Source organism: Perognathus longimembris, chromosome 1 (genome assembly GCF_023159225.1).
Source record: "Perognathus longimembris pacificus isolate PPM17 chromosome 1, ASM2315922v1, whole genome shotgun sequence".
NCBI classification, from domain to species: Eukaryota; Metazoa; Chordata; class Mammalia; order Rodentia; family Heteromyidae; genus Perognathus; species Perognathus longimembris.
Genome location: NC_063161.1, coordinates 75,535,999 through 75,556,802, shown reverse-complemented (window position 1 = coordinate 75,556,802; position 20,804 = coordinate 75,535,999). Strand labels below are relative to the sequence as shown.

The 20,804-nt window shown below is 43.6% G+C and overlaps 1 protein-coding gene across 2 annotated transcripts in view; it reads left to right on the top strand.

The window, feature by feature from the left end:
- Window positions 1–598: 598 nt before the first annotated feature.
- Window positions 599–20,804, top strand: part of Vkorc1l1 (vitamin K epoxide reductase complex subunit 1 like 1) — a 29,932-nt gene continuing 9,726 nt past the window's right edge. The window contains exon 1 of one of the 2 annotated variants that reach the window (XM_048329745.1): window positions 599–845. In XM_048329745.1, coding sequence (XP_048185702.1) covers window positions 652–845 — 194 coding nt within the window. In that variant the 5' untranslated portion in view covers window positions 599–651. The remainder of the gene's footprint in view (window positions 846–20,804) is intronic. The other variant, XM_048329752.1, reaches the window with a different exon arrangement.

Below are 20,804 nucleotides of genomic sequence, written 5' to 3'. Positions count from 1 at the left end.
GCCCGGAGGTGGTGCCAGGAGGATCATGTCATGGAAGCGCGGCTCTGGATTGCCAGGCATTGGCCAGGGCTCATTCGGATTGGGTAAAAAACATCAAGTGATAAAGAGGGAAAGAGAGAAAGGGATGACGACGACTGTCACTGTGGGCCAAGGGTGGCCGGGCGGCCCGCAGTGGCGCCCGGTCCCGCCCCTCCCTGCCGCCAGCCCCGCCCCTTCCGGAAGGCCCCTCCCCACCCAGCCCATAGCCCCGCCTTGCCTACTCCACGCTTCCTCTCTGCCCGGCCCTGCTCCTCCCCCTACAGCCACGCCCACTCAGGTTCTCCCCGCATCTCGCCACGCCTACTACCCCGGCCCCGCCCGGCTCGCCGGCGGTTGCGCGCTCCGCTCCCTCCCTCCACGCGCGCGCGCCCGACATCCCCGCCCTTCCCCGCTCGCTCCTTTCGGGGCGGTTGGGCCGCGCGCCTGTGGGGGCGGGGCCCGGAGGAGACGACCGAGCCAATGGGGCGCGGCGGCGGCGGCGGCGGTGGCGGCGGAGGCGGCGGCGGCGGCGGCGGCGGCAGCGGCTGGGTCGGGCCCCGACGGGCGGCGGCGGCTGAGGCGGCGGTGGAGGGCGGCGGCGGCGGCGGCGGCGGCGGTGGCGGCGGCGGGAAGATGGCGGCGCCCGTTCTGCTGAGGGTGTCGGTGCCGCGGTGGGAGCGGGTGGCCCGGTCTGCAGTGTGTGCCGCCGGGATCCTGCTCTCCATCTACGCCTACCACGTGGAGCGGGAGAAGGAGCGGGACCCGGAGCACCGGGCTCTCTGCGACCTGGGGCCCTGGGTGAAGTGCTCGGCCGCGCTGGCCTCCAGGTACCCGGCGGGGCCGGCGGGGCGGGCGGGCGGCGGGGAGCGGCCCGGGGGCGGAGCGGGCCGCGGGGGGCCCGGGCCCGGCGGCGGTGGGGCGGGCTGCCTGGGCTGGCGGCGGGGTGAGGTGGCAGGGCGCAGCCCCCGGCCGGCCGCGGCGAGCGCGGGGCTCGCGGAGGGCGGGGCCCTCCCTGCATGACAGGTCTCGGGGTTCCGGCCGGGGGAGCCCCGAGGCCGCGCCGGTCCCTCCGGTGAGTGCGGAGAACTGCCGGGGCCCGGCGCCTTCCCACCGTCCTCGGACGCGTGGACAGGTGTTTCCGTGCTTGGCCTTTGTACTCGAGGAGCCCGCACACTTCAGAGACAGGACCACGGGACACACGGCCCGGGACACACGGGCTGACCGTGCCTCCTCCGCCCCATCACGGCCCGGGACACACGAGCCGACCGCCACCCCCCCCCCCCCGGCCCGGGACACACGGACTGACCTGCCCTCCCTCCTCACGGCCCGGGACACACGGGCTGACCGTCCCCCCCCCCCCACAGCCCGGGACACATGAGCTGACCTGCCCACTCCACTCCCCGGCCCAGGACACACGGACTGACCTGGCCCACTCACCCCCAACATGGCCCGGGACACACAGACTGACCCCCTCCGGGACGGGGCCCGGTCCTGAACTCGACCTGGTTTCTTGCTTTCCCTATGAGTATTTCAGTGTGTGCTCAAGGCGTGGGGGTGGCCAGAGTTGAATTGGAGTAGAAGATGAGTATATTCGTGTGTAGTGATGGTGGTTTCTGTATTAGAGTGAGTTTTAAACAAGAGATACATACTGATAAGCTGATTTGTCCCGCTGTTGGCTTGAGTTTTTCTGTCACACTTTAATGCTCCAAATTTTTCTAGGTAAATTGGTTTGAAAAAGGGAAATATACATTTTTAAGGTAGTGATTTTATTCTTGGGGGCGTTGTGAAAAAATGCAGCAAAGGTCAAAGGGATGATTTAAAAATTGATAGTTTGTAATTGTAATAGAGACTTACTAGCCCTAATATGTTGGTATTTGTTAACATAGTCACATTTGAGCAGTCTCTCCTCCTGTTATCAAGGCAAATTGCTAGCTAGGTAGGAATGTACAGTTCACTTGCTTATTTTGACCATTTCTTTCTCTCTTTTTTGGAGATAGATTCAGGCTTTGGGTGGCCTATGGGGCTTACCAACAGTTGTTGTTCTGACCCACACACATTAATGACTTTGTCTTGTTTGCAAACTTTAGGTTGTTGATCTTTTACATTATTAGCCTTTGTCGTGGCTCAGGCACTCTACCTCATTGGCTCTTTTTTATTTTTATTTTGCCAGCCCTGGGGCTCAGATTCAGAGCCTGAGTACTGTCCTTGGCTTCTTTTTGCCCAAGGCTAGCACTCTACCACTTGAGCCACAGGGCCACTTCCTGCTTTTTCTGTTTATGTGGTGCTGAGGAATCGCACCTAGGGATTTGTGCATGCAAGGCCAGCACTCTGCTGCTAAGCCACATTCCCAGCCCTCATTGACTCTTAAACTCATTCTTGCAACATGTTAGTAAGAAAAGTTATTGTGGCTGCATTACAGATTTTTTAAGGATTTTTTAAAAAAATGCACTTACAATATATGTATTAGTTTATGATGCAAAATACATCACTGTGACAAATAGCTCACACTTTAGTGATTTCCAGCCAAGATGAGGCTTGTTAGACCCTCATGCTCTTTGAAAACCACTGTATTTTGCTGCAGGCATTTAAAAAAATGTTATTTGCACTTTTGGAAGGCATTTTTATTATTAGGAGTAGCATTTGTTAAGTAGTTGTACAAAGGGGTTTCAAGTCCAGAAGTCAGGTTATGAATAAAATATATCTTGATAAATGTCACCCTTCCATTGTTCTTTGGAAGACATTTTTAAACTTAAAAGAACCTCATACCCAAATAAATACATAATGAAAAGAATATGCAGAATATGTTAGGTTATAAAATTTAGGCAGAATTATTACCAATTTTAGACTTTGAGGGAATATTCTGTCTGTAAAAACTTTGATGGCCTCAGCCTGCAATCCTAACTACTCAAGAGGCCGGAGATCCAGAGGATAGGAGTTTGAGACCAGCCTACGTAAAGTCCTTCGGAGACTGTCTCTAAAATAACCAGCAAGGCTATAGGTGTGACTCAAGTAGTAGAGCACCAGCTGAGCAAGCCAGCCCAGCAATTTTGAGGTCCTGAGTTCAAACCCCAGTAAATTAGACTGAAAATTAACTTTCTGTAGTTTGTGTGAATTTCATGTATTGTAGCTGAGACTCCTGTTTAATTATATGGCAGTGTACATAAAGTATTTTAAATTTGATACTTGCTAAAGGGTAAGAAATTAGACTTTTTTTTTTTTTTTTTTTTTTTTTTTTTTTTTTGCCAGTCCTGGGCCTTGGACTCAGGGCCTGAGCACTGCCCCCGGCTTCTTTTTGCTCAAGGCTAGCGCTCTGCCACTTGAGCCACAGTGCCACTTCTGGCAGTTTTCTATATATGTGGTGCTTGGGAATCGAACCCAGGGCTTCATGTATACGAGGCAAGCACTCTTGCCACTAGGCCATATTCCCAGCCCAAGAAATTAGACTTTCTAATAAGAGAAATAAGTATAAGTTTTTTGCCATGTATACAATATTATTTTCAAAAAATTTATCCAGTTGATTAGCCTATTTATAGTTTTGTGTGTGTGTTTAATGTAGCCTAAGTCTGATTTATAAATTGGTTTTCTTTGGGAAGTAGATAGAATGAACATTAAGGTTTTATTTTGAATTTATTATTTATGTTTTGTACTATGTTGGGGCTTGATTGAACTCAGGGCCTGGGCACTATTCTTTTTTTTTTTTTGGCCAGTCCTGGGCCTTGGACTCAGGGCCTGAGCACTGTCCCTGGCTTCTTCCCGCTAAGGCTAGCACTCTGCCACTTGAGCCACAGCGCCGCTTCTGGCCGTTTTCTGTATATGTGGTGCTGGGGAATCGAACCTAGGGCCTCGTGTATCTGAGGCAGGCACTCTTGCCACTAGGCTATATCCCCAGCCCCCTGGGCACTATTCTTTAGCTCTCTCACTTAAGGCCAGTGCTCTACCACTTGAGCCACACTTCCACTCCCATCTTTTTTCTGGATAAAAGTCTCACAATTTTTCTGTTTTGAACTCTTACCAGCCTCCTGAGAAGCTAGCCTTACAGGCATGTGGCACCAGGTGTTGGCAGCATTAAAGCCTGTAAGTGAAAACAGGTATTAGAGAACTCTGGTCAGTTTCATATTGATTGGTATATTGCAATGGTATTCAAATAAGTGACTATTTTAGGGGAAAAAATATTGACCCCAGGAGTTAGAAATGTAAACAACAAACAAAGTTAACAGAGGAGAAATATCCCAAAAAATCCTCTTATAGGCTCCAAGGTTACCTTCTGTTGAATTGCTAAACTTATTTTATTCTCATTTCTCAATTCTTATATTTCCTAATTCAAATAGAATAAGTTAGAGATTCTGAGATAATTTTGAGAGGGGGCATGTCTGTGTATAAAAGCCTCTAGTATTTGGGGAGGCATAAATAAAAGAGAAGTTCAAGACTTTTGAGTTTTGAAATAAATATTTTTCCCCAAACTGAGAAACTGTAATAAAATTGCCAACTTTTAAAATTCTGTTAAATATACCCCATAAAACAACAGCAATAACTCACAGTACTGTATTGGCAGCATCATTTGAAGAAAGGATATTTTAGCTGGGCCCCAGTGGCTTATCCCTGTAATTTTAGCTACTCAGGTGGCTGAGATCTGGGAATGCAATTCAAAGCTAGCTGGAAAGTCCCCATGAAACTCTTATCTCTGATTAACCAGTTAAAAACTGGAAATGGAGCTGTGGCACAAGTGGTAGAGCGCTAACCTTGAGCAAAAGAGCTCAGGGACAGCACCCAGACCCTGAATTCAAGCCCCACAACCAACCAAAAAAAAAAAAGAAAAGAAAAGAAAGGATATTTTAACTCAGTTTGAAAGAGCAGAATCTCAGAATCAAAGATCCTTAATTTAAATCATTGAAAAAATCACTAACTTTTCTTCATTTTACATAAATGGATAAAAATTCTGCCGCAAACTTACACAAGCCTACCAGGATTAAAGAAGCACTTTCTGGTCCTCTGAGTCTTGGAGCTCTCACTGTCTCTTTATTTTTTAGTAGTTCCTTAACTTCACCGGTCCTCCTCCTCCATTTTTTATGTTAAGTAGGATATTTATTATTTCGCCAGGTGAGATATCCGCATTCACCTGAAATAAAATGCACTCAGAATTGTTATTGATTAGAGATAGTATTGGGGGGGGGGCACACAGCATGTGATAATACATGCCTTTAAGTAGAGCAAGTTTCTGGTTTCAGGGATTGTCACATATATTTAAATATTATTTTAGCGTGTGTGTGTATGTGTATGTGTGTATTTTCCAGAGCTGAGGACCGAGCTCGGGGCTTTGCACTTGCCAGGCAGGCACCGTTCCACTGAGCTAAATCCCCAGCCCTTCCCCTCCCCCATTTTTGTTGGTCGTGAGGCTTGAACTCTGGGTCTGGGCACTGTTCCTGAGCTCTTCAACTCAAGACTTGCGTTCTAGCACTTGAGCCACAGTGCCACTTCTGGTTTTCTAGTGGATAACTGGAGATGAGTCTCAAGGACTTTCCTGCCCAGGCTGGCTTTGAGTTGCAGTCCTCAGATCTCAGCCTCCTGAGTAGCTAGCATGAGTCATTGGTGTCCAGCTAGTTTTATAGTTGTTGGTTTTTTACCAGTCCTGGGGCTTGAATTCAGGGACTGAGCACTGTCCTTGGCTTCTTTTTGCTCAAGCCTAGCACTCTACCTCTTGAGCCACAGAACCACTTCCACCTTTTTCTGTGCATGTGGTACTAAGGAATTGAACCCAGGACTTCATGCATACTAGGCACACACTCTACTGCTAAGCCACATTCCCAGATGTAGTTCTATAGTTGGGGAAAAGTAAAAACTAGTATTTGAAAATCATCAAGTCTCCCCAAAATGTCCATGTTTTACAAAAATGTTTGACTTGTGCCTTTCCTTTTTTTTCCCCTCTGTGAAGTACCAGGGCTTCAGGGTATTCAGGAAGTGGAGCATGCTCTGGCTTGGCTTTTCTGCTTGTGACTGGTCCTCTACCAGTTGAGCCATGCCTTCAGTTCTGGCTTTTTACTCACTAATTGAAAATAAAAGTCTGAATCTGTTTGCCCAGGCTGACTCAGAACCTCCAGTCTTAGATTTCAGACTCTTAAGTAGCTAGGTAAGATTATAGGTGTGAGGAATCACTGGTGCCCTGCCGCTCTCCGTGTGTGTGTGTGTGTGTGTGTGTGTGTTTGTGCGCGTGTGTGTGTGTGTGTGTGTGTGTGTGTGTGTTTTGTGTTAGTCTTGAGGCTTGAACTCATGATATGGGTGCTTCCCTGAGCTTATTTTGCTCAAGTCTAGCCCTCTACCACTGGAGCCACAGCTCCATTTTTGGCTCTTCAGTAGTTGATTGGTAATGAGTCTTGTGGACTTTCTAGCTCAGGCTGGCTTTGAACTGTGATTCTCAGATCTCAGCCTCCTGAGTAGCTAGGATTACAGGCATGGGCTACCAGTGACCAGCTCTCTCTTCACATCTTAGAAGAAAAAAATAAGGTTGGGAATGTGGCTTAGTGATAGACTGCTTGCCTTGCATACATGAAGCCCTGGGTTTGATTCTTCAGTTCCACATAAACAGAAAAAGTCAGAAGTGGTACTGTGGCTCAAGTAGCATTGAACAAAAGAAGTTCAGGGACAGTGCACAGGCCCTGAGTTTAAGCCCCAGGACTGGCAAAAAAAGAAAAAGAAAAAAGAAATAAAATACAAACCGGGGTTTTTTCTTTGTTGCTGTTTGTGTTTTTTCTTTGTTTTGTTTGTTCATTTATATGTCTTTAGGAGGGTAAGGGGACACAGAAATGGAGGAACAAAGGATGAACAAATGCAGTGGTACTCACTAGACACTGTGTTGAAAATGAACCATATAACTTGTGGGTGGGGATACAAGGGAAACTGGGAGAGAGGGAGGGAAGAGGTGATATTGTCCAAAAAGAAAAGTACTCACATTACTGACTATGTAACTGTCATCCCTCTGTACATTACCTCTACAATAACTTTTAAACTTTTTTAAAGAAGTACTGAAGCTAAAAAAATTAAAATAAAAAAATCACTATTCATTCCCTTGAGATAGTTAATAAATCTGGAATCAGAATAGAATGTAGACATGTTTATTGTTCCTTAATTTGTTTAACTGAGATCCAGAAGTTGTAACTTGCCCAGAGTAATACAGGTACTGTCAGACTGTGATTAAGTCTGATTTCCTGAGCCTGGCGCTGGTAGCCTATAATCCTAACCACTTAGGAGGCTGAGATCTGAGGATCGTGGTTTGAAGCCAGCTGGGGAGGAAAGCTTGTGAGACTTCTTATCTCCAGTTAATCACCCAAAAGTGGGAAGCTGAAATGTGGATCAAGTGGGAGAGCACTAGCCTGGAGCAGAAAAGCTCAGGAACAGCTCCCAGGCCCTGAGTTCAAGCCCATGGACCCTCACCAAAAAAAAAAAAAAGTCCTATAGACTAGTACTGTACCATTTGAACAACAGCTCCACTTCCCAGAGTAGTATTTTAAACCAGATGTGGATTAGCACATACCTCTAGTCCTAGCACTTGGAAGGCATAGACAGGGGGATCACAGTTTTAGGCTGGCAGTTTTGAGACTTTCTCTTAAAACTAAAAGTAAATAAATACAATCCCCTCATCAACTCATATTTTAAATTCTTGTGTGTATATATAGTGTATATTACTAGTATAAATAATATTAATATATAATATACATACAAACATATTGCTTCTTAATATAAGCAGCATATTTGTTGCTTCAAATGTAAAAGGTAACACTGCATATACAGTGAGAAGTCTTTATACCCCTCAGTCAGGCATGTACTTTTCCCTCTTAGGTAGCTGTAAAACTTTCTGGAGCCATTTGTACATTTTCCTTTTTCTTTTGTGTGTTGGTACTGGGGCTTGAACTTGAACTTAGGGCCTTGCACTGTCACTGGGCTTTCTTGTTCAAAGCTGGAACTATACTACTATGCCATACCTCAAATTTAGCATTTTTCTGGTTAGTTGGAGATTGAACCTTATAGCCTTTTCTGTCCGGGCTGTCTTCGAACTTCCATCCTCTAGGTCTCAGCCTCTTGAATGGCTAAGATTACAGGTATAATAAGCCTGTAAGATGTAAGCCTGGTGTTGACGTGTGTATGTGTGTGTGGTGTGTGCACGCACACGCGCTTCTATGCTGGTACTGCTGTTTGAACTCTGGGCCTGTCCCTCTCACTAAACTTTTTTACTTAAGGCTGGTACTTTAACACTTGAGCCACACCTCCAGTTCAGCCTTTTGCTTATTAATTAGAGTCTCATGGATTTTTTTTTCTCCCTGGTCTGGCTTCAAACTGCTCCTTAAGATCTCAGCCTCCTGAGTAGCTAGGGTTCCAGGCTTGAGCCACCAGTGCCTGGATAGCAGTGCCATTTTTTAAAATAAAAGGATATGACAGAAATACCTAGGTATAGCCTTTACCTGTTTAGAACAATCATTTTGGAAAAGTGACAAAATTACTATGAAGGCATAGTATTCAAGAAGAAGGTCCTGGGGTGGTTGCTTTCTGAGCCAAAAGCTGCTAAGTAAGACCTGCCAATTGGCAAACCTGCTGGTTAATAGATAAGCAGTGGAGTGGGCTGTGATGGGAATTTAGTAGAGTAACCCGAGGAAGAGAGATGATGTAAAGTTAGGTACAGCACCTACTGGTAATGGGAGGAAGAAAGTCTGAGTCTGTTCTTGAATACTGTAACTCTTTCTCAAGTACTGGATATTAGGGACCTGAGGCACAGAGAGAATAGGGCCTGGGTGGTGGTGCCGGCAGAATCACCAGGCAGAGAGAGCTAAGAGGGATTGTCTCCTGGAAGATAGGACTCCAGGAAACAGCAGGTGAAAAGGGCATAAAAGGGTAGAAAATAATGAAAGAATAAATGGCCTGTGGTCATATGGGTATGTAAAATAGACTTACTTGATTTGAGAAAGAGCTTGGCCAGAAACATGTTAAACTAGGTATTCTTTTATATCACATTCTTTTAAGTGCAGATAAGTATGAGAGGACTTTTTTTTTTTTTTTTTGCTGTTCCTGGGGTTCATACTCTGGACCTGGGTGCTGTCCCTGAGCCTCTTTGTATTCAAGGCTAGCTCTCTACCATTTGAACCATAGCACCACTTCTGGTTTCTTCCTAATAGTTTATCGGAAATAGAGTCTTATGGACTTTTCTGCCCAGGTTGCCTTTGAACGACAATCCTCAGATCTTAGCCTCCTGAGTAGCTAGGATTTAAAGGTATGAGCCACCAGCTCCTGGCCTAAATTTTTACATACTAAAGACCTCTGATATTTGTGCTGCCAAGTTATTTCAATAAGGTTAAAGTACCAGCCCTAAAAGTGTACATGTCGGGCTGGGAATGTGGCTTAGTGGTAGAGTGCTTGCCTAGCATGCACGAAGCCCTGGGTTTGATTCCTCAGCACCATATAAACAGAAAAAGCAGGAAGTGGCGCTGTGGCTCAAGTGGCAGAGTGCTAGCCTTGAGCAAAAAGAAGCCAGGGACAGTGCTTAGGCCCTAAGTCCAAGATCTAGGACTGGCCAAAAAAAAAAAGTGTACTTGCTGTATGATTACATAACCACAGAAATAACAAAACTGTCTAGGTGCTACAAGTTAGTAATGGGAGAGGAAAGATGGTGTGGTTCTAAGGGGAAGTCTTGTTTGGATGGAGCAGTTGTGCATCTCAAATTTGGCTACATAAGGCCTCCAAAGTGACGTGTTATAGGGAACCACGTACACTGCATACAAAACTGGTGATAGCCAAATCAACTTTGAGATAATACCAAGGACAACCTTCCTGTTTGTGGAAGTTTTCTACTGTTATGAAAGTCATGTCATCGTGGGGAGGTTTGGGTGCTTTTTTTTTTTTTTTTTTTGTAAATTCCTGTGGTTTGTAATTATTTATGATAATTTTAACATAAAAACAAAAGGGAAAACAAAAAGCAATGCATTTATATTATTTGGAGAAAAATAAAAGGAAGAAAAATTTAAATATCCAAAATAGCAACAATTCTAGGAATACTTTGTGTTCCTAGTGTGGTGGCATAAGCCTGTAGTCCCAGCATTTGGGTAGTTGAGGCAGGAGGATCTCAAATTTAAGGTTATTTTTACTAAAATAATTTGTAATTACAAAGTACTCACATTTCTTGTTGCTATATACAACTTGGAAATGGTCTATATTTTAGTCTTTTAGACAGGGTAAATATAAATATTCTTAATGTACTGTCTTTAAAAAGCACAAAGTACCCAGGTGCTGGTGGCTCACATCTTTAATCCTAGCTATTCTGGAGGCTGAGACCTGAGGATCACAGTTTGAAGCCAACTGGGCAGCTTTTTTGAGTAGTTTATTGGAGATAAAAGTTTCACAGGGACTTTTCTGCCTGGGCTAGCTTCAAACCATGATCCTGAGATCACAGCCTCCTGAGTAGTGAGAATTATTGGTACCTGCTACCGGAGATTGGCTGTCTTATAACACTCTTACCATCAGTTAACCACCCCCAAAACCAGAAGTGGCGTTGTGGCTGAAAGTAGTTAAGTGCTAGCCTGAGCACAAAAGCTAAGGGATAGCACCCTGCATTCAAGCCCCACTACTGACAAAAAAAAAACAAAAACACAAACCCAAAGCAAAACAAAACACAAAGTACTCTTAGATTTGTAGCTAAACTGTTGAACCCTATGAACTAGCGTTTTATTTTTTGATGCTGTACAATCAAACTTGATGTAAAACTATACCTTATCCATAATTTAAAGTTTATGTTCATCAGTAGAGCTTGATTACTACTGTTGTTATTATTATTGCTATAAAGTTGACCTTTAAAATACACAGACTACAAGAGGTGTAGATAGTAGGGCACTTGTATCTCGTACCTGTAATCTTACCTAGTAGGCTGAGATTGGGAGGATTGTGGTTTGAGGTCAGCCCAGGCAGAAGTTTTTCTAGAACTCCCTTTTGTTTTGTGCTCATCCTGCGGCTTGAACTCTCAGGGCCTCTGGGCACTATCTCTGGCCTTTTTATTTTTGTTCAGAGCTAACTACCACTGGAGCCACAGCTGCACTTCTGGCTTCTTGGTGGTTAATTGGAGATAAGAGTAATGGACTTCCCTTCCCAAGCTGGCTTTGAACCTTGATCTTCAGATCACAGTATCCTGAGTAGCTAGGATTAGGGTCATAGGCTACCATTATCTGGTCCAGACCCTTCTTAAACTATAGCTGAGTATAGTGGTGTATGCCTATAATATCAAATGATTTGGGAAGCTAAATTTGGCAGCATTGTGGTTCCTTGATTGCCTGAGCAGAAAAGTCTTCAAGGCTCTTCTTCCCACCAAGGGAAGCTAGTCACTGTTTATGTGCCTATGATCCTAGCAAGGATGGGATGCCCAATCAGGAAGTTCTCAGTTTGGCACATACTAAGATAGCCAGACATATCTCTTGAATAGCTGGGATTACAGGCACAAGCAACTAGCATGGGGCTAGAATTACATTATAACTTCATATGGTTTTATAACTTTTATAACTTTTACTATTTGCAGCTTCAGGATTTTTTCCTTTAATATTGTTTAGTGAAATCTCTACCATTCCATGTTCCTTTTTTTTCATTCTAATATTATGTTTGAACTTTTTCACATTTTAATTTTTTTTAGTGTGGAATTTACTTCTGTGTCTAGTGCAAGGTCGGGCTTTAACTTTTTCTATGTGGGCAGGCTTTTGTCTATTTCTTTTTATTGGCATTTGAAGTACCATAAATTTTCTTGTGTGTTTAAAGCTTCTTTCTGGATGATCACCTTTGTTCCAATGACATATCTGTCTATATTTATTCCATTACCACAGCATTCTACCTGTGGCTTTGTGTAGTAAGTTTGATATCTCATAGTGTAAATATGCTTGTTTCCAATTTTTTCTTAGCTCTTTGCCTGCATTTTCTGTTTCAGGGGAATTTTAGATGAGTTCTAAAAAAATTCCTACTGAGATTTTGATTAGTTTTGTGCTAAATTTAAAGATAAATTTGGGACAGAGTCAACTTTTATCAGCAAATCTTCCCATCAAGGAACATAACATGTCTTTCTATTCTTGAGTTATCTGATATCACTTTAATCTAGATTTCTGTTATAGTTTTGTTTTGTCCTAATGTACGTTTTTAGAGTAAGTTGATAAAACCTCATCTAATCCTCATTTTTTTCCCTTTCTTGTTTCTTTTATGCCAGTCCTGGGGCTTGAACTCAGGGCCTCGCTGATGTCCCTGATCCTATTTTGATCAAATTTAGTGCTTTACTACATGAACCAGAGCTCCACTTCAGGCTTTTTTTATTTTTATTTTTTGGATGGCTTATTGAAGAGTTTCACAGGCTTTCCTTCCCAGACTGACTTCAAATTGTGATCCTCAGATTTCAGCCTCCTGAGTAACTAGGGTTACAGATGTGAGCCACTGGGGCTGGCTATCCTCATTTTCATTTCTGCATTCTGTGTGTGTGTGTGTGTGTGTGTGTGTGTGTGTGTGTGTGTGTGTGTGTGTGTTGTGGGGCTTAAACTGTGGGCGTGGGCTCTGTCCCTGAGCTATTCAGATCAAGGCTAGTTAGCGCTCTACCACTTGAGCCACAGTTCCACTTCTGGTTTTCTGGTGGTTAATTGGAGATGAGTTTCATGGCCTTTTCTGCCTGGGCTGGCTTTGAATCGAGATCCTCAGATCTCAGCCCCTGAGTAACTGGGATTACAAATGTGAGTCACTAGTGCCCAGCTAATTTTTTTAACTGGTACTGGGACATGAACTCTGGGCCTGGGCACTGTCCCTGATCTTCTTTTGCTCAGGGTTAGTACACTACCACTTGAGCGACAGCACCACTCCCAAGAATGGGTTTTTACAAAGATGCCATGACTCTTACCAATAAAGATTAAGACATGGGGCTGGGGATATATAGCCTAGTGGCAAGAGCGCTTGCCTCGTATACATGAAGCCCTGGGTTTGATTCCCCAGCACCACATATACAGAAAATGGCCAGAAGTGGCGCTGTGACTCAAGTGGCAGAGTGATAGCCTTGAGCAAAAAGAAGCCAGGGACAGTGCTCAGGCCCTGAGTCCAAGGCCCAGCCAGGACTGGCAAAAAAAAAAAAAAAAAGATTAAGACAAATTGGTGAAAACTCCTAAATCCTGTGAGAAAAGAGCAATCTACAAGTATCTGGTATAGTACTAGTAACTAATGTATAAATGAAAAATGGATACAGGTAATTCAGTTAGGAACCTTGGAAAGATGTAAGTCAATTCTTTTCCCTCCCTCCCCTCCAGGCTCTTCCCTTTACTATCTTTCTTTCCTTTCTTTTGTTTTCTGGGGTACCAGTACTGGGGCTTGAATTCAGGGCCTGGTCACTGTCCCTTAGCTTTTTCCCAGGCGGCTCTACCACTGATCTACAACTCTACTTCTGGCTCTTCATGGTTAAATGATGGTTAGAATCTTGTGTACTGCCCTTCAAATTTTAGCCTCCTGAGTAGTTAAGGTTACATGAATGAACCAAACCACTGGTGCCGGCTTCAAGTAACATTTCTTAATTTCTCTACAAAGGTTTTCCTGGTTGTTTTGTTGTTGTTTACTATGAAAACATAGTTTTGCATTTAAAAAATATTTAGCTCTTCACTGATTCAAACTAAATCTGAGTAACTACTTACCATTACAGTATGGAAATGCACGTGCAGAACAACCATCATAACCAGAAGAATGTCCACTGTTGAAGAAAAAAACTGAATTTTTATGCCTATTTTATAGTTTGATACAGATGGAAAAACAGCAAAATAAAAAATTAGTTAACATTTTTGGGTTTTAGACAAGCTCTTGCTATGTTACTCATGTCAGTCTTGAATTCACAGACTCAAATGATCCTTCTGCCCCCGACACCTTAGTAATTGAAGGTAGGCTTGTATCCTTGTCCTAACAAAAATAATAACCTTTACCATCATTTAATGATAAGCTTTAATTTTGTAATTCTATTTTTAAATAAAAAGGCATTGGCTTTTTAAATTAAAAAAAAAAGAATGGGTTTTTAAGTGATTGCCCGTTTTTATTTTAGTTAACATTTCATTATTATTCACCAGCCTTTAAGGAAAACTCTAATTAGAATTTATCTTTTTCTGGTAAATTTGTGCAGTATGCTGAGAGGCATAAACAACTGTAAATGCATGTTCTTGTATGTAGGTTTTTGGTATGAGATTCATTTGGAGCTAGAAAATTGGGAAAGTAGGATAGTTTCTTCGTGATATTAAGGTGAACTATCCACAACTAGCAGAATTTTTTTCACCTATAGGTGTTTTTAAATCTACAGGATCCTTAAAGGAGAGCCTTAGATAAAATATTTCTACTGACTAGAAAATAATATTGATGTTTTACTCTTTTTTTTCTTTTTTCCTTCTTCAGTGCTGGTGCTTGAACACCTTGTACATGCTAGGCAAATACTTAGCCACATCACCAGCCCTGTTTTATTCCTAGCTAGGACTTTGGCACCCAACTCCGAAAGACTGGACTAAGTCCAGCCGGTACATGGGGAAATACTGTTTTTCTTTTTTTTTTTTTTTTTTTGCCTTTTTTTTTAGGGTACAGTTATATTTAAATGATTGCAAACTAACATGCCCTCCCATGAAGTGGACCCTCTCCACCTCAAATAAAAATGGATCTCCTTGTAATCTGAGCAAAGCCTAAATACTTTCTGTCATTTGCCTGGGGCATGGAACCAGAGAAAGCCCATCTGCCTTGGTTGGCTGCTGATCTGGCCTTGGCCATCTGCCCTTTCTGCCCAAGGAGTAGGTTTGGCCCTAAGAAGAGGTGATCCCACACTTGTGCACTAACCTTTTCATAGACTCTCCAGGTACACAGACCCAACCAGTGCTCTTAAATCTCCCTGAGAGTCAAAGAAGGAAGACCAAGAGGGGCCTGATTACCAGCTCTCCTTTATATGAAAACATAAAAACTAGGAGCCATTCTCAGAAGCATTGCTTGTCTCTTAGGTTGCTGCTCATCTTGGCGTCACCTAGAAAGTGGCAGAGTACAAAGGGGTTTGCTGAGTATTACACATACTCCACATCCTTCCTAAGTGTGTCACCCTGTGGCAAGTGACTTTTTTTGTGAAGAGTCTTGAACTCAGCACCTCTTGCTGAACATTTTCTTTCATGGCTGGCACTCTACCACTTGAGCCATGCCTCTACTTTTGGCTTTTCTGTCTTTTTTTTTACCTTTTACTGTCCTGGTGCCTTAGTCTCCTGATGACTGGGAATACAGGTGATTATTGCATGCTTAGTTGTTTTCCATGTAGTACTAAGGAAGATGTTCCTAAAGTAATTTTTTTTTTTGCCAGTTCTGGGGCTTGAACTCAGGGCCTGGGCTCTTTCCCTGAGCTTTTTTTTTACTCAAGGCTAGCACTCTACCATTTGAGCCAAAGCACCACTTCTGGCTTTTTCTGTGTATGCGGTACTGAGGAGTCCAACCCAGGGCTTCATATATGCTAGGCAAGCATTCTACTGCTAAGTCATTCCAAGCAATTTTTCCCTTTTTATTTTGTGCCAATTCTGAGGCTTGAACTCAGGGCTTGGGAACTGTCCCTGACCTCTTCTGCTCAAGGCTTAGCACTCTACCACTTTGAGCCACTGCTCCACTTCTGGGTTTTGAGTGGTTAATTGGAGTTCAGAGTCATGAGACTTTTTTGCTTGGGTTGGCTTTGAACCATGGTTCTCAGATTTCAGCCCTCTTGAGTAGCTAGAATTACAGGCATGAGCCACCAGTGCCCAGCTAAACCAGGGGTTCTTGATTGTGGAAAAGACCAAAAACTCAATAGATTGTCGAGCCCAAGACAGACAGTTCAAAGGAAAGTCATGTAGCTCTTAAACATAAAATGATCTTCAGTTTGTCATGAGGAAAGCAACTTATTTTTGTTTTGCTTTTTGCCAGTCCTGGTGCTTGAACTCAGGGCTTGAGCACTGTCCCTGGCTTCTTTTTGCTCAAGGCTAGCACTCTACCACTTGAGTCACAGCGCCACCTCTGGCCCTTTCTATATATGTGGTGCTGAGGAATCGAACCCAGGGTTTCATGTATTTGAGGCAAGTACTCTTGCCACTAGGCCATATTCCCAGCCCCATCCCTATTTCTCTTTATTTTTTTTTCCAGTCCTGGGGCTTGAACTCAGGGCCTGAGCACTGTCCCTGCCTTCTTTTTGCTCAAGGCTAGCACTCTGCCACTTGAGCCACAGTGCCACTTCTGGCCATTTTCTGTATATGTGGTGCTGGAGAATTGAACCCAGGGTTTCATGTATATGAGGCAAGCACACTTGCCACTAAGCCATATTCCCAGCCTCCCCCCCCCCCCCCATTTCTCTTATACTTACTAGTTTCTTCTGCTTTAGGAGGATTTAGTTTACAGGGTTTTTCCATATAACTTAAAAAAAAATGGATACTTGGATCACTAGTGCATGCATTTATGGATATAGTCTCTTCCCTCCTCTCCCCTCCCCTTCCCTTCCTTTCCCTTTCTCTTCCCATTCCTTTGACATGCCAGTTGTGGGGCTTGAACTCAGGGCCTGGGTGCTGTCTCTGAGCTTTTTTTCTCAAGGCTAGCACTCTACTACTTGAGCCACAATGCCACTTCTAGCCTTCTTTGGGTACTTTAGTGGAGATAAAAGTTTTAGAGACTTTCCTGCCCAGGCTGGCTTTGAACCAAGATCCTCAGATCTCAGCCTCCTGAATAGCTAGGATTACAGGCGTAAGCCACCAGCACCAACTTTGGATATAGTCTTTTAATCGCAGTGTTAGCCATGTCACATTGTTGTCACATGTGTTTTTTATAGCCCTTATATGTGGTCAGTTTAATTACTGATATATGTGAACTTAAAAACTAACACTTAGGACTGAGGACACAGCCTCAAGTTCAAACCATAATACCATAAAACAAAACCTAGCCAGCTGCAGTGGTACACACATGTGATCCCCAGGACTCAGGAGCTGAGGCAGGAGGATCAAGAAGGTTCAAAGCCAGCCTGGGCTACATAGTGAGACATTGTCTCAAAAGGTTGTACAGGCTTTACAAATTTAATGTGATCAGAGTCACCCCTTTCGTCATTCTTCCCCATCCCATCTCTTTCCTTCCTAGGGTTTATTTCTCATTTCCCACTGCCTTGGTCACATATATACATTTGAGTATCCTGGCTGCACTTCTTCCTGTGCCTTTGTTCATTCATACTCCCCTTCCCTACCCCTCTATATGTTCCTATGTTGTTTTCCTCCTCTTGCTTTCTCTTGGATTACTCAAACATCTATAATTTACTTTCCCCACCCTGTATTACTATATCCATTTACTTATTTAAGTATAGTTACTTATATTTTTATTCATTTTATAGATTATACTGTGTGTCCGTGGCTTATTGAAGTCTGATATTAATAAATAACTTTATTACTTTTCCACTAGTACATGGATCCTGAAATATCGATGTATTGCTTATTATTCTCATACCTTTGAGGTTATTATCGTGTTTGTTTTTTTCATAGGGCTTGGACTCTAGGCCTGGATGCTGTCCCTGAGCTCTTCAGCTAAAGCTAGCACTCTACCACTTTGAGCCACACTGCCACTTCCGGTTTTCTGGTGGTTAACTGGAGATAAGAGTCTCAATAAGAGTCTCATGGACTTTTCTGCCCTGGCTGGCTTTGAACTGTGATCCTCAGATCTCAGCCTCCTGAGTAGCTAGGATGACAGGTGTGATCCACCAGCTCCAGGCACTCATTTTACTTTTAATTTCTGCCAGCCTTCTTCATTCCCTGTGTCTTGGTGGTGCTGCTGTCTAGTCTTAGCTTTCTTTTGCCTGGAGAATGTCTTCTAGTTCTGATCTGCTTGTGGACACATTCAGCTTTTATTCATCTGGAAAAGAAAACTTTGTGGCTTAAGATTTAGACTTGCTAGTTTTATAGGCTGGCTGTTTGTTGTCTTTCTGTTTCTTTTATTCTGTTGCTTATAGCTGTCCTACTGTTAGCACTTTGGCAGAAATGTGTCCATTTCTCTCACTTCTGGATTTATTTAAAGAGGCCTGGTTTTGCTAAGATGTGTCTGCATTCATTTTCTTCATATGCCTGTTTGGGTTCAGCCCTTCTGGAGTCAGTGACTTGGTGTCTTCATTTTGGAGAGTATTAACCATCACTCAGTTCTTCAATTGTAATGAGCAACTAGAACATTTAATCATGGGAGCTGTTATTACTAAGGCTTTTGATGTGGTTGTTCCTCTCTGTAATGTTGAGGTCTCAAAAAGATGACAGGGCTTTGGGAGAAAAGGCTGAAGTTGGATGAGAGTGTGGGACCCTAAAAGTGATAGGTTGCAGTGTGGCAGTAATAAGAGCTATGTCAGGGCATGCCTCGTTACACTGAAGCATACCTCCAAGGAGTAGGAGATTTGTAAGACATCAAAAAGAGCATAGTTATAGCAAAAATGAAGAAGGAGAATAATCTGAGAAAATTCTTGTTGGAGCCTAGCAAAAGCAGGCAGAAAATTTTTTCTTTTTTTTTTAGTTGAGAGGTGACTAGACTTCAGAAGACATTGTTGAGAGGTTTGGTTGGAAAGGAGAAAGGTTGGGGTGCTATATGGCTGCGTGATAGTTACAAGATAATAGGTGGCAGCTTGGTGCTGATTTTATCTGCAGTAAAAATGGGCGATCAGATTTTCTCCTGTGATTGAGGGGCTTCTGTTTGAGTACAAGAATGTGTAGAGTGTTTGGTTCTTGTGTCCTGCAGCATAGGAAGAGGCTATGAGTGGGGTCTCCATCTGGCCTAACATCTTAATCCATGCCTCACCAAGTCTGGACAGAGCAGCTGCTCAAAACTTTTTTGGGTTTGGAGATTTTAGAGCCCAGAACTAGAGTCAGGATGGACACACCAAGTTAAATTCCATTGTGAAACCTCTGGTGGCAAAGAGGCACTTAGTAGCCAATTTGTCTGTCTTCTGTTAATGTGGATACTGGCTTCACATACTATAACTGTATTGTCAATAGTGATATCATACTGATCAAATACAGAAGTTTGCAGCTTTTTAAATAAAGGGCTAGATAGGAAATATGGTAGACTTTGGGGGCCATATGATCTGTGTCCCTACTACTTGTTGTTCTGTTAGTGCAAAAGCAGCCAGAAACTAAATGAATGAGAGTGGCTGTGTTCCCATCAAACTTTACTTACAAAGAGGCAGTGGGCTAGCTTTGGCCAAAGGGAATAGTTTACCAATTCCTGCTAGGAATAACCCTCCAGGGACTTATTTTTTATTTATTTATTTATTTTTTTTGCCAGTCGTGGGCCTTGGACTCAGGGCCTGAGCACTGTCCCTGGCTTCTTCCCGCTCAAGGCTAGCACTCTGCCACTTGAGCCACAGCGCCGCTTCTGGCCGTTTTCTGTATATGTGGTGCTGGGGAATCGAACCTAGGGCCTCGTGTATCCGAGGCAGGCACTCTTGCCACTAGGCTATATCCCCAGCCCCAGGGACTTATTTTTTAAGAAGGAACCATTATCAGACTTCTTAACAGTATATATACATCACAGTAATTTTTTTCTTGGAGGTACTAAGAATTAAAAGGTCTTGCACTTGCTAGGCAAATGTTCTGCCACTTGAGCCTCACCTCCAGCTCATATTTTGTCTTTTGCTTGGTATGCTCAGACCACAGGGCTAATGGAGTCAGTGAATTATGGTCTTTGTCATTTTTACCTTTCTCATTTCCCCTTTTAAAAACAAAACAAAACAACAAAAAAAAAAATCCCACTGTGTTGCCCAGTCTGGGCTTAGACTCCTGGGTTCATTCAATCCTGTGTACACCTCAGGTTCTGGCATGCTCTCTCTCTCTTTCTCTTTCTCTCTCTTTCTCTCTTACTGCCAGTGCTGGGCTTGAACTTAGGGGCTGAGCACTGTCCCTGACCCTTTTTTTTTTTTTTTTTTTTGCCAGTGCTGGGGCTTGGACTCAGGGCCTGAGCACTGTCCCTGGCTTCTCTTTGCTCAAGGCTAGCACTCTGCCACTTGAGCCACAGCGCCACTTCTGGCCATTTTCTGTATATGTGGTGCTGGGGAATTGAACCCAGGTCTTCATGTATATGAGGCAAGTACTCTGGCCACTAGGCCATATCCCCAGCTCCTGTCCCTGAACTTCTTTTGCTCAAGGCTAGCACTGACGACTTGAACCACAGCGCCACTTCTGGCTTTTTTTGTTTATGTGGTGCTGAGGAATCGAACCCAGGGCTTCATGCATGCTAGGCAAGCACTCTACCACTAAGCCACATTCTCAGCCCAGGTTCTGGCTTTTTGCTGGTTTATTGGAGATAAGAGCCTCATAGACTTTTCTGCCTGGGCTGACTTTGAACTGTGACCCTCAAGATCTCAGCCTCCTGAGTAGTTAGAATTATAGTGAGCCACCATTACTCAGACAATAATATACTTAATTGCTGTACCTTTTTATACAGCCAGGATCCCTTTTCCTTTTACTTGTTGTGACTCTTTTGAGTTCTTAACATAACTGGAAAAAAAATTGGGTAGTTCTTTTTAAGCTGAATTATTTATTTATATTTTTTGTCAGTCGTGGGCTTGAACTCTAGGCCTGGGCGCTATCCCTTAGATCTTCAGCCCAACGCTAGCACTCTACCACTTGAACCACTGCGCCACTTCTGGTTTTCTGGTGGTTAATTGGAGATAAGAGTCTCATGGACTTTGCTGCCCTGGCTGGCTTTGAACCGTGATCCTCAATTCTCAGCATCCTGAGTAGCTAGGATTACAGGCATGAGCCACTGATGCC